General features: G+C 36.0%; 1 protein-coding gene across 2 annotated transcripts in view; it reads right to left on the bottom strand.

Annotated features, from left to right (window-relative positions):
* The window catches only part of GNG4 (G protein subunit gamma 4), a 97,232-nt gene that overhangs the window by 27,242 nt on the left and 45,314 nt on the right, over positions 1 to 24,676 (bottom strand). Inside the window, exons 2-3 of one of the 2 annotated variants that reach the window (XM_031966936.1) lie at positions 14,119 to 14,268; positions 9,068 to 9,182 (exon numbers count right to left, since the gene is read on the bottom strand). In XM_031966936.1, the coding sequence (XP_031822796.1) occupies positions 9,068 to 9,166 (99 nt within the window). In that variant the 5' untranslated portion in view covers positions 9,167 to 9,182; positions 14,119 to 14,268. Of the gene's footprint in view, positions 1 to 9,067; positions 9,183 to 14,118; positions 14,269 to 24,676 lie in introns of those variants that run through there. The other variant, XR_004233951.1, reaches the window with a different exon arrangement.

Genomic DNA, 24,676 nt, shown 5'->3' on the forward strand with positions numbered 1-24,676 from the left:
ATACCTATTTATCTTTGTCATGACCTTTTGTTCCTTGATCCTTCAAACTATCAATCAATAGATCTTCAATCTATCTTAGGGCACCACTGGCTGTATTTTTTAATTTCCCCAAATTTAAACTTTTGGTGAACTAGTTCTATTCTACACTATCATATTTGCTCAAATCCCTTATTACCCCTTTGTCTGATTCACTGACCAGGACTTGCCAAACCCTAGCACTGGATTATTCTCACCATTTAAAGTCTAAACTTTAGCTCTTACTCTTATGAGCTGCAATAAGCTAGAGAGAATTAAAAAGTCATGCTGACTGGATTCATAGTAGTGTTTTCTTATCTCAACTAGACCTTCACTGCAGTAAAGAAACCTTAGATTCATTTGTTTATCTCATTTCCTCAATGGCATTGCAACCCTTTTTTTTTTTCTCCCAGGGTAACCCCTTTCTTCACTTGGTTGAGAACATTGTCTAATACTTTCCATCTTATGTCACATACTTATGAAATCACCTCTTCCTTTACTATCTCCAGGCTTTGATAAAGAGGAGACTTTTCTTGCCTATCTTATCAGTTTTCTCCAGAAGATTGCTTCTATCATTCCTACTCTATCTCCCTTTTATCTTCAATTTCTCCTTTGTCTCTCAGGAGAAAGATGAACAACTATTTCTACTTATTCTTTCTTAGCTGCCTACAAACATGTTCCCATTTCCCTGTTTTCCCGAGCTTAGAAACTCTCACTTGATCTTATCCCTGAAAACTATTATCCCACATCTACTCATTCCACTCCTTTCAGCTATACTCCTTTAAAAAGTAATCTCAGATCAATGTCTTCTTCTGCTCTCAGTTTTCTCCTTAAAGCTTCAGGAAATTTGACTTCCAACCTCATTCAACTGAAATTACTTTTTTCAAAGTTAACCAGTGTAGTAGTCTCTTAATTGCTAAATCTAAGGGGCTTTTCTCAGTCCTCATTTTTCTTGATCTCTCTTCATTTGCTGCTGATTATTTTCCCCTTATCTCTGGGTTTGTGACACTAGTCTTGTCACTCAGTTTTCTTCTCCTACTCAAATGACTACTTCTCAGTTTCTTCTGCTGGATCTTCAGCCATGTCATAACTATGTAGGTATCTCAAATCTCTGCTCTGGTCCCTCTTCTCTTTTCTCTATCACTTGGTGATTTCTTCTGTTTGCATGGGTACAAGACTCATCTCTATGCAATGATTCCTAGATCACATCCAGTCATAATTTCTCTCCTGCACTCCAAGGCCATATTGCTTAAGGCGAGTTGGACATTTCAAACTGGAGGTTCCATGAGCTGTTCAAACTCCACACATTTGAAACATAATTCATTATCTTTTCCCCCACACCCACCCATTTTCTTAATGTTCCTGTCATAGTCAAAGTTATTACTATTCTACTTACCCATGTTTCTAACATTAATGTTGTCTTTGACTCCTTACTCATACTCAACCCACACATCTCATCAATTGACAATTTTTTTTTGTTCCTTTCTCCACAACTTATCTCAGCTACTCCCCCTCTAAAATTTTATTTTAAATTTATAGAATAAAATGAGCATAACAAAGTACAATAAAAAAGATCATGATTACATATGTAACTGCAAATCTACTATGTACAATTTGCTATTCTTTTCAAATATGGAGCAAATTGTCATATAAATTTCTCTTTTTTCTTCCTTCCCCTCCCCCTGCTCTAGAAATAGCTACTATTAGGCACAAATAGATGTGTATATGTATGTATGTATGTATGTATAAAACATATATATGTGTGTGTTTGTGTATATACATATGTATGTGTGTGTTACATGTATGTATAAATTACTCTTTATATATTTCTATTTATCTATTCTTTTTCTTTTTCTGGGTACAGATAGCATCTTTCTTCATATGTCCTTTATAGCTAATTTATGATTAATTGTAGTTAAATAGATGTCCCTGTCTCTCCAATCACACTGCCCTCAATTCAAACCCTCAATTACCTCTCATCTGAATTGTTAAAATATCTTCCTATTTAGTCTCTTTGTCCCAAGTTCCTCTCCACTCCAAACCACCCTCTCCTGGTTGTTTCTCGTGCTTATCCCCCTTTATCTTTACTTCTGCTTCCACAGAAATTCTTAAATGAAGATGAGTGTTTCTACTCACAAAAAAGGAAAGAACTAAGCAGAACATAGCTGCCATTATGAGAGGTAATGGTTCATAAAACATCAAGAAGCAGGATAGAGAAAAAGAAATTTTTAGAAAACTTGGCAAAAGACCAACAGTTAGAGTATCCTAAAGAATTTTAGGATAAAATTTGAAGGACAATGATCAAACAAATAATGAAAAATATGTCAAGATTTTATATCAGACTCTTCTCTTCATATCTGACAGTAGAGCCATTATTGTTTGAGTCTAAAATCCCATTTTCTAATGTGGTTTGTGAGGAAGCAGAAAAGGCACCAAAAAGAAAAAAAGAAATAGGAGAAGAGCAACTGAACTAGACCAAGAATACACATAGGAAGTCTCTTCTAGAAATCATACAATTTTGAAGTTGTCAATGGATTGATTCTCAAGAAATAGTGATCAAAAAGTATCAATAGTTATCAACTCATGTATCCCTTTTCTACCAATTCTTTATAAGACTATACATACACACTGATGGCATTTTTATTGAAGGTTTGGAAATGGAACAGGCAAAGCCTTGAAGATGTTATTTGATAGCACTTTACATGTTTACAGTTTACATTCAATTAATTGATGTAAAAGTTGAGAGAATATAAATTCTCACTGTGCTTATTATTTTTGACTGTAAAAGTCTTTAATTTGGTAGAGGGAAATACTGTCACTAAGAATCTTCCCTAGCAAGTGTCTCTTATAATTATGTTAAAATTATAGATGATTCTTTGAAAGATGTAACTAGAGGTAACTTTATTCAAGATGATCTAATGAGGTGTAAAATTTGATTCCTATATTTGCCATAAGAGTCTGTCACTGTTAGAGAGGATGTTCAGTAAAGAGTCTACATGGAGGAAGGATGCCCTAGAGATGGTAAGGTCCTTCAAATGCTCTTGCTTATGGATGACATTGTGCTGATGACACCAAATATTGAAAATATTGAAGAGCCTATAATCTATGATCACTCAAAAGACTTTAGCTTACCTATCTACAAAGGAAAAGTCTAGTGTCTGAAGAAGGTCTATCATCCAGAGTATGATATGTATTTGGATGGATAGTCTACATATAGCTACAAAAGAACAATGAACTGGACTTATATTTAATAGGACAAGGGCAGAATGGATTGTATTTGGCAAATTGTGCCATCATTTTAATGATCCTAAATGTTTCTCAGAAACAAAGGCCCATCTTTTTTTTTTAACATCAACATTATTTGCTGATGCCATATATTATACTTGAGTCTCTAAGAGTTAAAGTAGTCAAAGGGCACCATCGAAGGACATGGTAGACATGAATAGATTGTATGTCAATGAAGAATTCCACAGAAAATCAGTATGAAGGATGTCATCAAACCATTGTACAATGCTAAAGAGGTGGAATGATCATACATTAAGAGTGAGGGATAACTAATGGGATAACCTGTGTACTCTATCACTACTCATTTGGAGGCAAGAGGGTTGGAGGAAGGCTCCTGATACATGGGAAGCATAATCAAGTGGTTATCTTGCCTCTTCTTGATGATCTCCAGTGAAGAAGAAATTACTACTTATATTTCAAGATGGCTCATTCCACTTTTGAAAAGCTCTCATTGACCAATTTACTTTACATCAAACCTTAATCTGCCCACTTTCAATTTCCATTTGTTATTCTCAGTTGTTCTCTGGGGCCAAGCAGAACAAATCTATTTTTATTTAATATTTTATTTTTTCCCAATTACATATTAAAACAATTTTTATAATTCATTTAAAACATTTTTGATTTTCAAATTCTCTCTCCCTTCTCCCCTTCCCCTTTCATTAAAAAGGCAGAAATATGATATAGTTTATACATGTACAGTCATGCAAAACATATTTCTGTATTAGTTATGGTGTGAAAGAAAACCCTGACAAAAAACCAAGAAAAACAAGGAAAGTTTTAAAAAATGTTTCTTTCTCTATTCAGATCCCACCAGTTCTTTCTCTAGAGATGGATACCATTTTTCATCATAAGTCCTTTAAAATTTTCTTGGATTATTGTATTATTAAAAATAGTTGATCATCATATAATATTGCTGTTAATATCTCCAATGTTCTTCTGGTTCTGCTCATTTCACTTTCCATCAGTTCATGCAAGTCCAGCTTTTTCTGAGAGTATTCTACTTGTCATTGCTTATAATACAATAATATTCAATCACAATCACATACCATCACAACCACATCAGCCATTCCCCAATTGATGGGCATCCTTTTAATTTCCAATTGTTTATCAAAACTAAAAGAATTGCTATAGATATTTTTGTACATATAGGTCTTTTTTCTTTTTCTTTTTTTAAATTTTTTTGGGATATAGACATAACAGTGGTATGCAAGTGGAATAAATCTAAACTGCATTCAGTACAATGACCTTTCAAATATATTGTCAGTTGCTGTGTCTCTCTAAAGTTTCCTCTCCCCAGAAGAGAAAGTAAGGGAAGAATTAAAAGGAAAGTGTAACTTTAAGTCACTACACAGATGTGAGCTATTATTATTTTTCTTCTCTTCATGGACCCTGCTTAAAAGTCTGTGCCCTAGAGAAATAATCCCATGAAATAATCTCTTTAATGTTACTGTCAAGTTGGAGTGGGGTAGATTGCTGAATTTCTCATCAATTCTAAACCTTTCACATTTCTGTCATCATCAATAACACCACTATCTTTCTAGGATCCTGGTCTTGAAATAACTGTAGCTGTTTTCAACTCCCCCTCCTTCTTTACTTCTCATATTCAGTGACCATGTCAATTATGAATTAAAATAGAAAAGCATCTACATATTTCATGCATATACCATTCCTGATTTTGGGTGGATTTACAGAAACTTTGGAGGGCTTGCTTCTAGCCATATTAACTCATCATTGAGGGGCTTGAGAAGCCTGAAGAACTGAAGTGTTAGTAGTTTGTATAACAGTTCAAAATATGCTAAGTCTGTTTCATACTGCTTCCTAAGAGTCAGGTGGGTGGAGGGATGTTTCACTCTAACTCCATCTTCTTCCTCCACAAAACTGTATACATGGAGTTTACAATATATTTCCTCCATTGACAAGCCTGAGCCTTAACCCGGACTCTTTCTTTTGTGTTCAGCTATTTGTTTTGTGTTTATCCTTTTCTGATTTTATGAAAAATAGTGCCTCCCCTCTCCCCTGAGAAGAACATATCTAGACACAAAGATGAACTTGTGAGTTTGAGAGATCCAGAGACCTAGGTCCCATCAATGGGTTAGCAAGGGAGAGAGAAGTGCCAGGCAAACACTCAAATTCTCTTGGAGAGGATGACTTCCAACAAGAGGGCCCCAATTTGATCATTTTTCAGTAGGTGAACCAGGAGCTATTTGGATAGTGCCAAGCCAAAGTGAGTAATTAGCAGAAAATGAGTAATTAGTAGACTTGCAAACTGCTTTTTTATGTTTTTATGAAGTAAGTATATCTTCCAGTAGATTGTAACAGTTGTTTTAAGTTATTGAATCCTTTTAAAATTGTTCCAAGAATCTTTTATTTTTTAATCTTTTCTCTTCTGTGTGGGAATAAATTATTTGTCCCATATTTCATTCTTATTATACACTGAGTACTTTACTCATTCTTTTTAGGGAGGTTATATATATGACACATCAATTTTTCTCCAGTGCACCAAAGTGGTGAATGTAAGGCAAAGGATGTAAGAAAAGGAAGTCTGAGCCCTCTTCTGAGGGATAAGTTCACCTTGAAGTCCTAACATAGCAGAGTATAGAATTGAGAGTGGATATGGAGCTTCAGTCCCTATAGGCCCACCAGTGATTCCTTTTGCTTGATCTGAGATAAAAGCTACCCCTGCTTTTTTTACTTCACCTGAAGCATAATAGATTCTGCTCCAGCCTTTTACCTTTACTCTGTATGTATCTCCCTGTTTTAAATGTGTTTCCTCTAAACAACATATTGTAGGGTTCTGACTTTTGATCCAGTCTGCTATCTGCCTCCTCTTTATGGGAGAGTTCATCCCATTCACATTTACGGTTAAAATTACTATTTCTGTATTTCCTGCCATCCTAATATCCCCAGATTATACTTTTCTTTTTCTTGCCCTCCTTCCCCCCTTCCCTAGTATTAAACTTATTGGTCCCACTTGCATCACCCAGCTCTCCCTCTTTAGTATCCCTCCCTCCTCCCTTTCAATTCCTTCCCCTTCCTTGTACCGTTCCCTTATTACTCTTTTTCCTTTTCCTCTCCCACTTTTTAATGAGGTGAGAGAAGATTATCTGTAAAACAAATATGTCAATTATTTCCTCTTTGAGCCAACTCTGATGAGAGTAAGATTCGCACAATATTCCTCCCCCTTTCTAAGTTCCCTCAGATATGATAGGTTTCCTTTGCCTCATCGTCGCATGTAGTTTCTCTCTTTTTATCTCCCTTTTTCCCTTTTTCTGACACTATCCCCTTTCCATTTCACTTCCCTTTTTTATGCTATATCAGTAAAATCAAATTATACATGTCCACCAGTGATTCCTAAGAGTTAGATAAATATATATCCTAAAACTCTACTCTTCCTCTCTTCTAATATCTTCTTTTCTCATATTAATGACATCAACAGTATCCTAATTGCTTTTGAGATTTCCACCTCACCCCACTGAGTCAATTCTGCACAGTGATGCAGGATTAATTTATCTCAAGTAGCATTCTCAGCCTACTATTCAGGGACTTAAAGTAGCTCTCTATTGTTTACAGTCACGCAAAAATTCCAGTTCTCAAGGAATTGACAAATAATGCAGGAAAGAAGAACACAAACAATATAATACAATTAAGAGTAGTATACATGCAAAGGAGAAGCTCAGGAAAAGTGTTAAAAATGTTTTTGAGGAGAAAGAGATTATTTTCATCAGGGAGACTGGAGGAGGGAGGAAATCAGGAAGATATTCTTCATGGAAGATATTAGACCTTAATTGGGTCTGGAAGGATTGGAAGTACTTCAGCCGAGATTGTGTTAGAGAGGTCAGGAAGAGTAGGGTTGGGAAAGCAGAGCTCATTTTAAGCACTGGAGATAGCAGAAGCAAAGGCTTAGAGATGCAACAAGGGGAAGATGGAATTAGGAGATAATAGCTCAAATTGGCTGAGACATATAAGAAGTGAAGGGAAACACTTAAAGATAAGGCTGATAGATTGGAACTGGCATTCAAGGCCAACACAAGGAATTTAAACTACTCAATAGGTAATATGAATGTACTAGACATTTTTCAATATATTGGGAATATGATTCAGGTAGCACTCTGGAAGATGGATTGGACATGGAGGAGAAGGAAAGTAGAAGATCTATTAGGAAGGTATTAACAATAATTCAATATAATTGTGATGAAAGTCTCACTAGGAAGTGAGGAAAGAGAAAAAGAGACATACATATAGGAGTGATGCTGAAGAGGCCAAATTGATGAGTTTCACAACTGATTGGATATGACAAGGAAGGGAGAAGAAGCCAAAGAAAACAATATATTTCTAACACAGGAGAAAGGTTGAATGATGGTATCATTGGCAAAAAACGGTTAAGTCAGAAGGAGGAAAGGACTTTTGGAATAAGATAGTAAGCTCAGTTTGAAATGTTTAAGAGATTTCCAGGTTGGATGTTTCTTTCAGGTACTTAAAAGTCACATGTGGAGCTTGGAAGAGAGAGGACAGAGTTGGAGGTGTATATTTATATTTTAATTAGGACTACAAGCATAACTGAAAGATTATAAAATAGTAGAGACTGGCAAGAGAAAGGAAGAGGGTAATGGACAGAGCCTCAGAAAGTGTGTACCCAAAGGCTTCAGGAAGAGAATGAGAAAGCCAGTGAAGTAAATGACTAAAAGGAGAAAAACCAGGACAGTGTGCTATCTTGGAAACAGAGGTTAGAGAATTTATCACTGAGAACTGGTAAACAAATCAAGGAGGATGAGGATTGAAAAAAAGACCACTGAACTTTGTCAATGGAGACCTTTGATTTGTTTCAGGAGAATGTTGGGATGGGAGGAGAGAGACAGAGACAGAGACAGAGAGACACACAGACAGACAGACAGAGACAAGGAGAAATCAGACAACATGGATGGTAAGCAATCGGAAGCATCGGGTATAAACAACTTTTTTCCCTAAGAAATTTAACAGTGAAGGTGAGGAGGAAGATGGGCACCTAACCTTGCTGGGCTCTAGATACTTGGATAAGCAAGAGCTCCAAGTTTGGCACCTACCTAGGACACTATGAATGTTTACTATTCTGGCCATATTTATTACAAATTACTGACACCAACCCAGGCATCAAAACCTCAATGCATTTTTAATGCGATGGGCTTTGCCTGGCCTCCCATGCACCCCTAGATAGCATCTGGTTAATAGCTGGCTTTTTCCTGCTTCAGTTCTCCCAGCATGGAGAATTCCACACTCAGCTAAATGAGCACATGAAGAATTCTCTTGCTCCCTTCCCCTCTTTTCCCAAAGGAACATTTGATAAACATGTTGTAAATTTTGATGCTTTACCCCTCAAAGATGCCCTTGTCAAGATATCAGATGTTGTCTAACTTAGAATACACAGCGCGGGCTGAGAAATTGTGATTGGTCTCATTGTTAAAAACTCTCCCTTACTTATTGGCATGACAACTGAGCTAAATAGAGCTGAGATGAATGCGAGGCTATTTTTGGTGCCTCCTCTAGGATTTCACGCACACTGTGTATTTTGCATCATTTTAATACTTGGGCATACTAAGGAGTCTGAGGCAAACACTCGTTTGTAAATGTTACAGCCTGCCAAGCTTGGGTGGGTGTTTTGCAGGGTGACGTTTTTTCATCTCACATGATTACTTTTGGCAACAGCCAGATCAGGGAAAATTTCATTTTTTTTAAGGCTGAAAACAGAGTGTTAGTTCAGTTAGTTTGTTCAAAAAGGTGGGCTCTCACTTACCTTTATCCTGTCCATACAGGCTTCCATTTTGAGTTGCTCCACAGCTTTTCGCGCTTGAGAGATACTGGTTGTGCTGTTATTCGACATGCCTTCTTTCATTCTGTTTCCTCAGAAACTGTCAAAGTCAGAGAATTAGAAAGATCTAAATTACAGGTTGAGGTTACAAGACAAATACTGGTTAGTGGATACATGAAGGAATCTTATTAAAATTATCTCTCTCTAATCTCTCTCAGTCTCTCTAAATCTCTATCTCTAATCTCTCTAATAAATCTCTCTGTCTTTAATCTAAGTCTCTCTCTGTCTCTAAGTCTCTCTAAATCTCTGTCTCTTATCTCTAAGTCTCTCTGAGTTTCTGTCTCTAAGTCTCCCTCAGCCTCTCTCTAAGTCTCTCTCAGTCTTTCTCTGTCTCTGTCTCTCGCTAATTTAAGTCTCTCTAAATCTCTCTGTCTCTAATCTCTCTAAGTCTCTGTCTCTATTTTGTCTCTAATCTCTCTCAGTCTCTCTCTCTTTCTCTCACTGTTTCTTTTTCTAAGTGTCTCTCTGTCTGAATGCTGTCTCTCCATTTCTCTCTCTATCTTCCATCTCTCTCTCTTTCTCTCTGTCTGTCTGTCTCTGTCTGTCTGTCTGTTTCTCTCTGACTCTAAGTCTCTTTCTCTCTAAGTGTCTCTGTCTCTCTCTCACCCATCTCCCTATCTATCTCTCTCTAATCCAAATCCTGTACATTAAAATTGTTAGATCAAGACTTATTAGTTACCAAGTTCAATAACTTTTTTTTAGTTCTTATCTTCTTGATTTCTTTGCCCAGTCCTTCGGGATAATCTTTCCTATCTTGGCTTCAGAGTTACCATACTTTCCTGGCCCCCAAACAGATGAATGCAATGCCAAGTGCTCCGTGGTGGCATATTTGTAAAGCATATGCTCTGACTTTACTTATTGCATCTAATGAGAACCATTTGGAGAAAGCCATCATAATTAAAGGCTCAGATAGAGTAGGAAGCTGACCAAAGACAAATCCTTGCAATGTTGTGTGAGGAACAAAAATAATTTCTAATCACTGCTCAGCAAGGGGTAGGAAGACATTATCCTGGCATTCGGTCTTTTTCCTCTGGATTTTTCATTTTCAGGCAACTGCTTTGTTTAGCACTGTGTGATGATTAAGCTTTGCCTGAGAGGGCCTAAATTCAGAGGGGGTCACTGACAACCCTTTCAAGCCCTCGGTAACATAGCAACAACTGAACTTAGCACCCAGTTAGCAAGAATCATTAATTTCTTACTTTTAAAAAGATATGTTTTTATTAATTTCATTAAACTTTTCCCAATTACATGTCAATTTTTTTAAACATTCATTTTTTAAAATTTGAGTTCCAAAATTTTCTCCCTTGATCAATCCCTTCTCTGACCCAAGAATAATTAATTTCAATAAGAAGTTACTGATACTTCTTTTTTCCTTAGCAGCCCTATCCCCTCAGCATCTTTACCTCAAGTATGCTTCTTCCCAGTCTAGACTTAACCCTGCTTCAGACTCCCAAAGGGAAGGCAGTGGCCTCAAGTTTTCCTAGAACTTCCATTGCCCTTTCTTCACAACTGAATTGAGGTCACATTGCCATTTGCCCCAGGCATACTTTTTTTCCTTGTCCTAGCAACAGAAATTGATGTCTGAATATCTGGCTTTACCAGTCCTCAGAGGCTGAGTTCTGGGGCAAAAAAGTCAGGGATTCTAAGAGGCACACCAAGGAAAGGAGAATGTTCCAGGCATGGAGGATAACCCAAGTAAAAATTCACAATGATGGGAGATAAAGCATCTTTTGTGAAGAACAGGGAAGAGACCAGTGTAGCTGGACCATAGAGGAGGGACGAGTGCAAAAACAGGAAGGAGGCATATTATGAAGAATTTTAAAAGACAGGTGAAAAGGAACTGCTGAAGTTTATTGAGATATGAGGCAGAGAGTGAAAGAATCAGATTTGTACTTTAGAAAAAGCACTTTATCAGTTCTGTGAAGGATGGATTAGAGTAGGGAGAAATTTGAGGCAAGAAGACCAATTTATAAGGCTATTGAACTAGTTGATGTGAGAAATGATTAAGACTTAAACTAGGATGGTGGTCATGTGAGTGGAGAAATAGGTTTATATGTGAAATAAATAATGGAGAAAAAAAAACTGTGAGATTTGTCAAATAATAGGTTTTGTGGGGTGAGTGATAGTAAAAAGCCTAGGTTCTGGAAAGATGGTGATGCCTTTGACAACAATAGGGACATATAAATGATGGCAGGCTTTAGAAAAAAGATGAGTTCTATTTTGAATGTGTTGAATTTGAGATTCTTACCAGACTTTCTGTTTGAAATGTCCAATAAGCAGTTGGTGACTTTAATCTCTCTCAATCTCTCTCTGTGTCTCTAATCTCAATCTCTCTCTGTCTCTAATTGCTCTAAGTCTCTCATCTCTTTCTCTCTATCTCTCTGACTCTCTCTCTCTCACACACACACACACTTTAGGAGAGAGACCAGAGCTGGCTGGATATGTTGATATAGGAATCATTTGCACAGAGATGATCCTTGAACCCATTGATACTGATAAGATGACCAAATAAGAAAGCATAAGGAGAAAAGGGAAAAGGAAACAGGACAGAGCCTTCACAAATATCAGTAGCTAAGTTCTGATATGGATGAAGATTCATCAAAGGAAACTAAGAAGTAGTCAGATAGGTAGGAAGAAAACCAAAGGAGAGAAGTGACACAAAATCCAGGAATAGTAATCACTAGTGTCAGATGCTATACAGAAGTCAAGAAGGAGGAGGATTGATAGATTTGGCAATTAAAAGACAGTGATAATTTTGAAAAAAAAAAGTTTCAGTTAAATGTATTTGGAAGCCAGATTGCTAAGATCTAGTAGGGGGAGGCTGGGAAATGGAGAAATTGATTACAGATGCTTTTTTTTTTTTTTAAAGGAATGTAGCTGATAAGGGAAGAAGAGCTTAGGATGATAGATTGAGAGAAGCTAGAATCTAATAAGGGTTTTTTTTTTTTTTAAGGAAAAAGGTGACTTAGGTGTGTGTTAGACCACATTTGGACTACTGTATTTAGCCTTGGGCATCACAGGTTAGGATAGTTATTGATAAAATGCACAATTTCCAGAGAATGAAAAGTAGGGTTGTGAAAGACTTCAAGCTCACATTATGAGATAAGATTCTGTTTAAGAGAGTAGGCATCTTTAAACCTAGAGATGAGGAGATATTGTAATAATAATGATAATAATAATAATAACAAACATAATAACTTGATGTTTGCTAAGCACTTTGTAAACATTATCTCATTTTAACTTCATAATAATTCTGGGAAATAGGAGCTGTTATTAGATATATAAAACTAAAGCTAAGAAATAGAAGTTAAAATAGCTAATATCTGAGCCTGAATTTGAACTTGAGTCTTCCTGAGTCCAGATCTAGTATTCTACCCATTGCACCATTTAATTGTCTGGGTATTTCATAGAAGGTGGATATCAAAGTTCTCTTCAAGTATCTGTAAGGCTGTCATGTGGAAGAAGGATTAGATTTTTATGGGGGTTTTTTGGTCCTAGAAGACAGAACTTCCTAACATTTTGAGCTGCCTACAGTGTAACAGATCATAATGGTAGTCAGTGAGTTTCCTTTCATTGTAGTTCTTTAAACAAAGGCTCTTACTGTATGTGTTGAAGAGACTTCAATATGGGGGTCCAGCGGATGACTTTTGAGGTCCTTTCTAACTCTGTGATGCTATAATTTTTCTTAAAGAGTGAAGAAGATTCCAAAGATTAAACTGAAAAGCCCAACTCTGCCTATGCACAGTATGCAAAAATTTAACCACTTATCACTGCCAACTCAACAAACTTACTCACTTTGTTGGATGTTAATTTCCTTACTTTTGTTATATTACTATCTAACTTTTTCTTTAGCTGTTTTTATGCATTTGTATATACAAGTTCTGTCACCATAACTAACTGAAAAAAAATAAAGCTCCTAGAATCTCATCTTTTATCTCCTTCCAATTTTCCACAGTTCTTTGCACACAGGAGGAATTTCATTAAATGTTTCTTGCCTAGGAACATAGAATTTAAGATGTAGAAAGGAGCATAGGGATAAACAAATATAAGCAAATCATTTTTATAAATGATATTTAGGCTCAGAGACATGAAATGATTTGTTCCAGATCACGTAGATATTTAATGGCAGAGCCTAGACCAGGACCCAAGTCCATTGGTTTCTTACTACCATGCTCAAGGATCTCTACCCTTCTAGGGATGCATGCAGCATGCATATACATATGGAAGAATGCAAGAAAGTCTACTCTACTGAATTATCAGAGGGATCCTGGTCTTCATTACATCTCTTCCTCTGCTCTCCTCACTCCACCATTTCAGCTCTACTGAAAGGACTTCATAATGGGATGGGCCCCTCTTACCTTCTGTTTTGGATTGACAAACAGAATGTTGAGGAGTGGAGAAAAAAGAAAACCAGGTGAGTCTTGGTCTAAAAAAGATCTGAGACTCTTCCCATCTTCTCCCTTCCAAATACATCCTTCAGCTTGCGTTTTGTCCTTTCCTGGCACCTATAATTTTCTTTTCTCATTTAAGGTTTCTTTTGATTTTTACTCTAACCAGAAGTCACTACTTGGTAGGATTGGTGGGAGTACAGAATAGGATTTTTCTGAAGTAAGCTCCAAATTTTAGTAGGGATTGGCTTTGCCCATAGGTCCTTCTGTATCATCTTCCTCCCTCTGCCCAAGTGGCATAATATTAAGTGGAACAAATGTTCCAAAGGAAGGCTCTACCCCCAGGAGGAGGGAGACTAAAATGTCATAAAAAGATGGCTCTGGCTGCTCAGGGAACCTGGAGTAGAGGTCGTGGTTTAGACACTCACTAGGCTTGAGACCAACAGCACGGCCATAAGAAGAATAAAGTAAATGAAATGGAATTGGCTTCTTCCTCACATTCTATATACTGTCATGAAATACATAGACCTTAAGGACAATTCTGCGGCCAGAATAACCACAGAGTCGCCAACAAGTCAGCTTTCTTACCTGTTGTTGGGGTAGGTCCAGTGACCTGGAGCAAGTGGATCACAAGAAGTTGAAGTACAGAAGTTATCAATGCAGATGCACAGGTTAGCAGGTGATGCTTGAACCCGTCTATGACCAGCGCTGAATCAGGGCTCCAAACAGGAGTCTCATCTGAAATAATAACCAAAGGAAGGACTAGAAACGGGCAGAAAAAGTTTGCCTTTCTGAAAGTATCAAAAAACAAAACAAACATCCCACAAGCTACTCCACTTTTCCACAGAAAGATGAGATGTGGAGGGTTATGGAAGCAGGTAGAGTCTAGAGAGATCACAAATCACAAATGGGATCCCCTCCATAGAAACTGCTCCCCTTATAGAGACCAATGGCCTCTTGACTGCCAAACCAATTTAGTGATTTTTCTCAATCCTCTTGGATTTTCTCAATCTTCTTGGCCTTTGACACTGTCAATCACCCTTTTCTCTCTAGGTTTTTGTGATACTAATCAGTCTGGATTTTTCTCCTACCTCTCTGATAACTCTCAGTCTTCATCCATGTCATGCTTGATAACCTTGTTTATTCTGAGCCCTCTTCTCTTCTTCCTTTATGTCATTTGGCAATCTCATCAGCTCCCCCATTTTTAATTATAATCTCTAAACTGATTCTCAAATCTATTTATTCATTCTCAATCTCTCTCCTAACCTCCAGACTTATTTCTTTATGCATTTGTATATACAAGTGCTCCTAGGATCCCATCTTTTATCTCCTTCCAATTTTCCATAGTTCTTTAGACACAGGAGTATTTCATTAAATGGTTCTTGCCTCTGAATGCCTATTGGATATCACTAATGGATGTCTCATAGACATCTTAACGTCATAACGTTCATAGCAGAAATAATTGTCTTTCCTTTTAAAAGCTCTCAACTTTCACACTTCCCTATTACTATTCAAGGTACATCCTCCTAGTCATTCAGGTTTTCAAATAAGGTATCATCCTCAAGTCTTCACTCTTTCTCAATCCCTATATCTAATCATTTGTCAAGTCCACATCCATTTTTGTTGTTTTGTTGCTTCAGTTGTGTATGACTTTTTGTGACCCTAATTGTAGTTTTCTTGGCAAAGACAATCTAGTGGTTTGCCATTTCCTTCTCCAGTTCTTTCTACAAATGAGGAAACTAGATGGGGGGGGATGGTAAGTGATTTGCTCAAGTAAATATCTGAGGTTGGATTTGAACTCTTGCTGACTCCAGGTCTGATGTTATCCACTGTGCCACCTAACTATCCCTTCTACATTCACTGCATCTCTTCTATGTAATGATCTTTTCTCCTCTGAAATTACGATGATCCTGAAACAGGCCTCCATCATTTTATGCTTGGACTATTTCAGTAAATTGATGGTTGGTCTCTCTCCATTCCAGTCCATTCTCTATTCAGCTGTCTAGTTAATCTTCATAAAATTCAGATCTGAACATGTCATTCCTATTCCCAACTCCCTGCTTCATTCCATAAACTCCACTGGCTCCCTCTTATCTCCAGAATAAAAATAAAATCCTCTGATGTTCAAAACCTTTCATAACCTGGCCCCTTCCTACCTTTCTCACCACCTTCAACTTGACATATGTCTACATATCCCAGAATCTGGTGACATTCCCCCCCCTCCCACCCCTTACTGTTCCTTACACAGAAGTTTCATTGTCCTACTTCCATGTATTTTCCCTAGCAGTCTTCCATGCCTGGAATTCTCTACTTCCTCGTGGTTTCCTTCAAATTCCAGCTAAAATCCCACTTTCTACAGGAAGCATGTCCTGATTCCCATTGTTCCCTCTATTGATTGTCTCCAATTTATCATGTATATATCCTGTGTATCCATAGTTATTATCATGTTGTCTTTTCCATGATTTCCTTAAGAGCAGGAACTGTCTTTTGCCTTTTTTGTATGCCCAGGCTTAGCATAATGCCTGACACAGTAGGTACTTAAAAATGCTTATTGAGTGACTGCTTCTGGAATTTATTAGAATCTTAGCTATAATGACCAAATCTAAAATCATATATAACAAAGAATATTTCCTTTTTTTCAAAACCTTATTAAAAGTACCCTTTCTCCTACAAGTAGCATGCCATGGTGTAGGAAAGAGAGTTCTGACCCAACAACATACAACCACCCCGTTCCAGCTCATTCACCATGTGGTCTTAAGCAATTCATTTAATCTTGCTGAGCTTCATTTTCTTGTCTGTCAAATGGAAATAATCATATTCACATTCCTTAGCTATGAAAATTGTTGACTGGAAAGTGTTTTGTAAAATGATAAAAGCAAAATATATCTATCATTATTTATCATATGTAGCTATTATTATTATTATTGTTTAGTCTTGAAATTGTGCATGCAAAGTGGAGGAACCCCTGTCTACTGCAATACTCTCCCTCTATCCATGTGGTACTCCAACTATCAATTTTAAAAATAATGTTTTTGTTGATATCTTTTGTTTTTTGCATCATCATAATTTCTACTAGTATCCTTCCCTCTCTCATTCCCAGAGAGCCATATCAAATAATAAATAATATTTAATATTAAAAAAGAGAAAGAGGAAAAAGATCATTATAATTGATCAACATAGTGAAAAAGTCTAAAAATTATAGGCAGTGTAAAACACTTCATATGTTTCATCTCTGCTAAAGATGGGGAAGAGTATGTCTCCTCATCTCTTTTCTTCCAAGCCAGGCTCATTCTTTATAATTTTGTAATATTAACTTTTGATTTTCTGTGTATGTGGTTGTTCTTTCCATTTACATTGTTACATTTACTGTGTATGTTTTTTTCTTGGCTCTGCATATTTCGCTCTGTATCAGTTTGTGCAGATCTTTTCTATGCTTCTTTGTATTCATCACATCCATAATTTCTTACAGAATAGTAACATTACATTATAGTTGTATATCAGAGTTTGTGGAGTCAATAGACATCTCCTTTGTTTTTAATTCTTTGCTATAATTCTTACAGTGCTGCTATAGATATTTTGGTATATTTTCTTCTTATCAATAATCTCCTTGGGTTGTTATAAATCTAGTAATGGAATCTCTGTATAAAGGATATTGGGTATAATCTATATATTTCAAGAGTATAGTTTAGTCATTTTATTTGTATAATTCCAAATTGCTTTAAAAATGCTAACCATTCCAAAAAAAAAAGATGGGGGCAACTAAGTGGTGCAGTAGATAGAGCAACGGGCCTTGGAGTCAGTAGGACCTGAGTTTAAATTTGAGCCCAGACACACTGGCTGTGTGATCCTGAGGAAGTCATTTAACCCTAATTGACTAAAAAAATACCAAGCATCATTTTTATTCTCTGTATCATCATCCACCTAACCATTGCCCAGAGAGGAAATAACAATTCTGAATGGAAGGCAATTTTAACATCATATATAAACTAATTTTTTTTAATCACTTGTCATCTAAACAATTATTTATGTCTTTAAGGGTTTATTTATTTGTTTGTTTTTTGCTGAGGCAATTGGGGGTAAGTGACCCCAAGGTCACACAGCTAGGAAGTGCTAAGTGTCTGAGGCCAAATTTGAACTCTGGGTGCCTTCAGGGCTGGTGCTCTTTCCACTGCGCCACCTATTTACTCCTAAGAGTTTGTTTTTGAGAGGCAGTGTGATGCAGTAAGCAGGATTCTAGCTTGAAATCAGGAAGTCCTAGGTTTAAGTCTTGTCATACTGGCTGTGTGATCTTGGACTAATCACTTCTTAGTTCTCTAGGCAGATTTTTAAGATAGTAAGTTATACAAAGAAGGTGTGCATTGGTACTGGAAGGAGTTTCCTCATCTGAAATCACCGGTCCAGTCCCAATCCCTATTAAAGGGTTTTTAGGAGTATCTGCAAGTGCCTTATCTTGTTCTGTCTCAATCAGAATTTAAATATAATTAACTACAAATCAGAAATTAAATACAAAAACTGATTATTATTCCCATTTTTACATATAATGAAACTGAGGCAGATAATGAGCACACAGTAAGTTTCTGACTTCAAATTTGAACTCAGATCCTACTGATCTATTTTGCCACCTAAAGACAGGACAACTCATCACCAGCATCACAGAATTAAATTTTAGAGCTCAAAGAAATTTCTGTTGTCATCTACACCCATACAGAATTATCATCCTCACTACAACATACCTTGCAAGTAGTCATGAGTCTTTGTTTAAATTATTCTAATGAGAGGGAACCATTAAAGGTTGGCCATCAAGTAATGACCTTGGCCATGGAAGTCTGTGCAATATCTGATTTAGAAATAATGCACATTATACCTTGTGACATTTCTTGTATTTTCTTTATAAAACAATAATTTTAAAAGCCTTAAAATGATATTCACTTTATAATTTAGAATACCCTTTATAATTCATTATCTTACTTGAAAAAAAAAGCAACAACAAAGACACATTAAATGTAACAAAAAAGACTCATTTTGCCTTATTAGAATTGGTCCAAATTGACTTTGGTTTTCAACATCAGGGGATCTGTTTGACTTCTCACTTTCCCTGATTGACCTGCCTATCGATTGCCTGGGACAGGTAGAACATATTTTTATGGACTTTTTGTCAGAAATTCCTCCTTGTTAAGCTTGTGGGATTTCATTGCTTTTTTCTATTTTTGTGGTGGACAGGATGGGAGAGGAGAGGTAGTTATCTATACATCTTTAATTTTGTGTTGTTTTTATTCCTTTTTAGCTTTTGGACTGCTGGTTTTAAAAACCATTTTTGACTCATTTATTTATTTTTTCTTCCCTTTCATTCTCTTAAAATTCTTTTTTGTCTATGAGTGGGTTGTGTTTTTTTGGGGGTATTTCCAGTGATGCATACTGGATTGTGTGTAATATAATCACATGAACAATAAGGAAAATATGTGGAAGATTTCTTCACATTTCCTTAAGTCATTGCTTCTCCTTTTCTACCATCGTCATTTCCATGAAAGAAGAGTGGGAGTTAGGTGATGCAGTTCAAGTGACAGAAACCACAGAAAGGACTGCCTGTTCTTGGGAGGGAGAAGGATTGTTTGCTGCTTTGGGGACAACACTTTCTAAGGCGAGACTTTTATTTTTTATTTTTATTTTTTTAAATTTAATAGCCTTTTATTTACAGGATATATACATGGGTAACTTTACAGCATTAACAATTGCCAAACCTCTTGTTCCAATTTTTCACCTCTTACCCCCCCCACCCCCTCCCCTAAATGGCAGGATGACCAGTAGATGTTAAATATATTAAAATATAAATTAGATACACAATAAGTATACATGACCAAAACGTTATTTTGCTGTACAAAAAGAATCAGACTCTGAAATATTGTACAATTAGCTTGTGAAGGAAATCAAAAATGCAGGTGTGCATAAATATAGGGATTGGGAATTCAATGTAATGGTTTTTAGTCATCTCCCAGAGTTCTTTTTCTGGGCATAGCTAGTTCAGTTCATTACTGCTCCATTAGAAATGATTTGGTTGATCTCGTTGCTGAGGATGGCCTGGTCCATCAGAACTGGTCATCATATAGTATTGTTGTTGAAGTATATAATGATCTCCTGGTCCTGCTCATTTCACTCAGCATCAGTTCGTGTAAGTCTCTCCAGGCCTTTCTGAAATCATCCTGTTGGTCATTTCTTACAGAACAGTAATATTCCATAATATTCATATACCACAATTTATTCAGCCATTCTCCAACTGATGGACATCCATTCAGTTTCCAGTTTCTAGCCACTACAAAAAGGGCTGCCACAAACATTCGTGCACATACAGGTCCCTTTCCCTTCTTTATAATCTCTTTGGGATATAATCCCAGTAGTAACACTGCTGGATCAAAGGGTATGCACAGTTTGATAACTTTTTGAGCATAGTTCCAAACTACTCTCCAAAATGGTTGGATTCGTTCACAACTCCACCAACAATGAATCAATGTCCCAGTTTTCCCACATCCCCTCCAACAATCATCATTATTTTTTCCTGTCATCTTAGCCAATCTGACAGGTGTGTAGTGGTATCTTAGAGTTGTCTTAATTTGCATTTCTCTGATTAATAATGACTTGGAGCATCTTTTCATATGACTAGAAATAGTTTCAATTTCTTCATCTGAGAATTGTCTGTTCATATCCTTTGACCATTTTTCAATTGGAGAATGGCTTGATTTTTTATAAATTAGAGTTAATTCTCTATATATTTTGGAAATGAGGCCTTTATCAGAACCTTTGACTGTAAAAATATTTTCCCAGTTTATTGCTTCCCTTCTAATCTTGTCTGCATTAGTTTTGTTTGTACAAAAACTTTTCAGTTTGGTATAATCGAAATTTTCTATTTTGTGATCAGTAATGATCTCTAGTTCTGCTTTGGTCATAAAGACCTTCCCCTTCCACAGGTCTGAGAGGTAAACTATCCTATGTTCCTCTAATTTATTAATAATTTCATTCTTTATGCCTAGGTCATGAACCCATTTTGACCTTATCTTGGTGTACGGCGTTAAGTATGGATCAATGCCTAGTTTCTGCCATATTAGTTTCCAATTTTCCCAGCAATTTTTATCAAACAGTAAGTTCTTATCCCAAAAGCTGGGATCTTTGGGTTTGTCAAAGACTAGGTTGCTATATTTGTTGACTGTTTTATCCCTTGAACCTAATCTATTCCACTGATCAACTAATCTATTCCTTAGCCAATACCAAATAGTTTTGGTAACTGCTGGCTCTATAATATAGTTTTAGATCTGGTACAGCTAAGCCACCATCATTTGATTTTTTTTTCATTAATTCCCTTGAAATTCTTGACCTTTTGTTTTTCCATATGAACTTTGTTGTTATTTTTTCTAGGTCATTAAAATAGTTTTTTGGGAGTCTGATTGGTATAGCGCTAAATAAATAGATTAGTTTAGGTAATATTGTCATCTTTATTATATTTGCTCGCCCTATCCAAGAGCATTTAATATTTTTCCAATTGGTTAGATCAGACTTAATTTGTGTGAAAAGTGGTCTGTAATTTTGCTCATAAAGTTTCTGATTTTCCCTTGGCAGATAGATTCCTAAATATTTTATATTATCAGTAGTTACTTTAAATGGAATTTCTCTTTGTAACTCTGACTGTTGGATTTTGTTAGTGATATATAAGAATGCTGATGACTTATGTGGGTTTATTTTATAACCAGCAACTTTGCTAAAGTTGTGGATTATTTCTAATAACTTTTTAGCAGAATCTCTGGGGTTCTCTAAGTATACCATCATGTCATCGGCAAAGAGTGATAATTTGGCTTCCTCATTGCCTATTCTTATTCCTTTAATCTCTTTCTCAGCTCTTATTGCTATAGCTAGCGTTTCTAATACAATATTAAATAGTAACGGTGATAGTGGGCAACCTTGTTTCACTCCAGATCTTATTGGGAATGGTTGCAGTTTGTCTCCATTACATATGATGCTTACTGATGGTTTTAAATAGATGCTGCTGATTATTTTAAGGAAAAGTCCATTTATTCCTATACTCTTTTTTATTTTTATTTTTTTAAATTTAATAGCCTTTTATTTACAGGATATATACATGGGTAACTTTACAGCATTAACAATTGCCAAACCTCTTGTTCCAATTTTTCACCTCTTACCCCCCCACCCCCTCCCCTAGATGGCAGGATGACCAGTAGATGTTAAATATATTAAAATATAAATTAGATACACAATAAGTATACATGACCAAAACGTTATTTTGCTGTACAAAAAGAATCAGACTCTGAAATATTGTACAATTAGCTTGTGAAGGAAATCAAAAATGCAGGTGTGCATAAATATAGGGATTGGGAATTCAATGTAATGGTTTTTAGTCATCTCCCAGAGTTCTTTTTCTGGGCATAGCTAGTTCAGTTCATTACTGCTCCATTAGAAATGATTTGGTTGATCTCGTTGCTGAGGATGGCCTGGTCCATCAGAACTGGTCATCATATAGTATTGTTGTTGAAGTATATAATGATCTCCTGGTCCTGCTCATTTCACTCAGCATCAGTTCGTGTAAGTCTCTCCAGGCCTTTCTGAAATCATCCTGTTGGTCATTTCTTACAGAACAGTAATATTCCATAATATTCATATACCACAATTTATTCAGCCATTCTCCAACTGATGGACATCCATTCAGTTTCCAGTTTCTAGCCACTACAAAAAGGGCTGCCACAAACATTCGTGCACATACAGGTCCCTTTCCCTTCTTTATAATCTCTTTGGGATATAATCCCAGTAGTAACACTGCTGGATCAAAGGGTATGCACAGTTTGATAACTTTTTGAGCATAGTTCCAAACTACTCTCCAAAATGGTTGGATTCGTTCACAACTCCACCAACAATGAATCAATGTCCCAGTTTTCCCACATCCCCTCCAACAATCATCATTATTTTTTCCTGTCATCTTAGCCAATCTGACAGGTGTGTAGTGGTATCTTAGAGTTGTCTTAATTTGCATTTCTCTGATTAATAATGACTTGGAGCATCTTTTCATATGACTAGAAATAGTTTCAATTTCTTCATCTGAGAATTGTCTGTTCATATCCTTTGACCATTTTTCAATTGGAGAATGGCTTGATTTTTTATAAATTAGAGTTAATTCTCTATATATTTTGGAAATGAGGCCTTTATCAGAACCTTTGACTGTAAAAATATTTTCCCAGTTTATTGCTTCCCTTCTAATCTTGTCTGCATTAGTTTTGTTTGTACAAAAACTTTTCAGTTTGGTATAATCGAAATTTTCTATTTTGTGATCAGTAATGATCTCTAGTTCTGCTTTGGTCATAAAGACCTTCCCCTTCCACAGGTCTGAGAGGTAAACTATCCTATGTTCCTCTAATTTATTAATAATTTCATTCTTTATGCCTAGGTCATGAACCCATTTTGACCTTATCTTGGTGTACGGCGTTAAGTATGGATCAATGCCTAGTTTCTGCCATATTAGTTTCCAATTTTCCCAGCAATTTTTATCAAACAGTAAGTTCTTATCCCAAAAGCTGGGATCTTTGGGTTTGTCAAAGACTAGGTTGCTATATTTGTTGACTGTTTTATCCCTTGAACCTAATCTATTCCACTGATCAACTAATCTATTCCTTAGCCAATACCAAATAGTTTTGGTAACTGCTGCTCTATAATATAATTTTAGATCTGGTACAGCTAAGCCACCATCATTTGATTTTTTTTTCATTAATTCCCTTGAAATTCTTGACCTTTTGTTTTTCCATATGAACTTTGTTGTTATTTTTTCTAGGTCATTAAAATAGTTTTTTGGGAGTCTGATTGGTATAGCGCTAAATAAATAGATTAGTTTAGGTAATATTGTCATCTTTATTATATTTGCTCGCCCTATCCAAGAGCATTTAATATTTTTCCAATTGGTTAGATCAGACTTAATTTGTGTGAAAAGTGGTCTGTAATTTTGCTCATAAAGTTTCTGATTTTCCCTTGGCAGATAGATTCCTAAATATTTTATATTATCAGTAGTTACTTTAAATGGAATTTCTCTTTGTAACTCTGACTGTTGGATTTTGTTAGTGATATATAAGAATGCTGATGACTTATGTGGGTTTATTTTATAACCAGCAACTTTGCTAAAGTTGTGGATTATTTCTAATAACTTTTTAGCAGAATCTCTGGGGTTCTCTAAGTATACCATCATGTCATCGGCAAAGAGTGATAATTTGGCTTCCTCATTGCCTATTCTTATTCCTTTAATCTCTTTCTCAGCTCTTATTGCTATAGCTAGCGTTTCTAATACAATATTAAATAGTAACGGTGATAGTGGGCAACCTTGTTTCACTCCAGATCTTATTGGGAATGGTTGCAGTTTGTCTCCATTACATATGATGCTTACTGATGGTTTTAAATAGATGCTGCTGATTATTTTAAGGAAAAGTCCATTTATTCCTATACTCTCAAGTGTTTTTAATAGGAAATGGATGTTGGATTTTATCAAATGCTTTTTCTGCATCTATTGAGATGATCATATGGTTTTTGTTAATTTGGTTATTAACATGGCCAATTATATTGATAGTTTTCCTAATATTGAACCATAGGGCGAGACTTTTAAATGAGACTCCAGGAGTCTCTTTTAAGATTTTCCCAACTACCTCTTCATTTCTTTGGAATTCTAAACAGTACCAACTCTTCAGTGGCTTACTCACCATTTTTTCATTTAACACTAATGGTTGATAATGCTGATCTATAGGCAATCCTCTAGTCTGTCTACAGAGAGACAAATGAACTGGAACAGGCCCTTTTCATCATGGTCTATACTTTTGTGACTTAGTCTCTGTTCCCAGACAAGTCTGCCTTGGAGAAATTATTCCTGCATGCCATTGCTGAAAATTTATCAATATCTTGACAAGAGAATCAGTCAGCAAACATTTATTAAATACCTATTCTACCAGGTCCTACCCTATATGCTGCATCTACAAATGTTATAAATGAACCAATTCCTATTCTCAAGAAACTTATATCCTAATAGGGATGACCTTAGTGTATTCTAAGTAAATTTATAAAGAATAAAGAGAAATAAATAAAACATAATTAAATATGAGATGGTTTGTGAAAGGAG

The sequence above is a fragment of the Sarcophilus harrisii genome, chromosome 4 (assembly GCF_902635505.1).
Source record: "Sarcophilus harrisii chromosome 4, mSarHar1.11, whole genome shotgun sequence".
In the NCBI taxonomy this organism is placed as follows: Eukaryota; Metazoa; Chordata; class Mammalia; order Dasyuromorphia; family Dasyuridae; genus Sarcophilus; species Sarcophilus harrisii.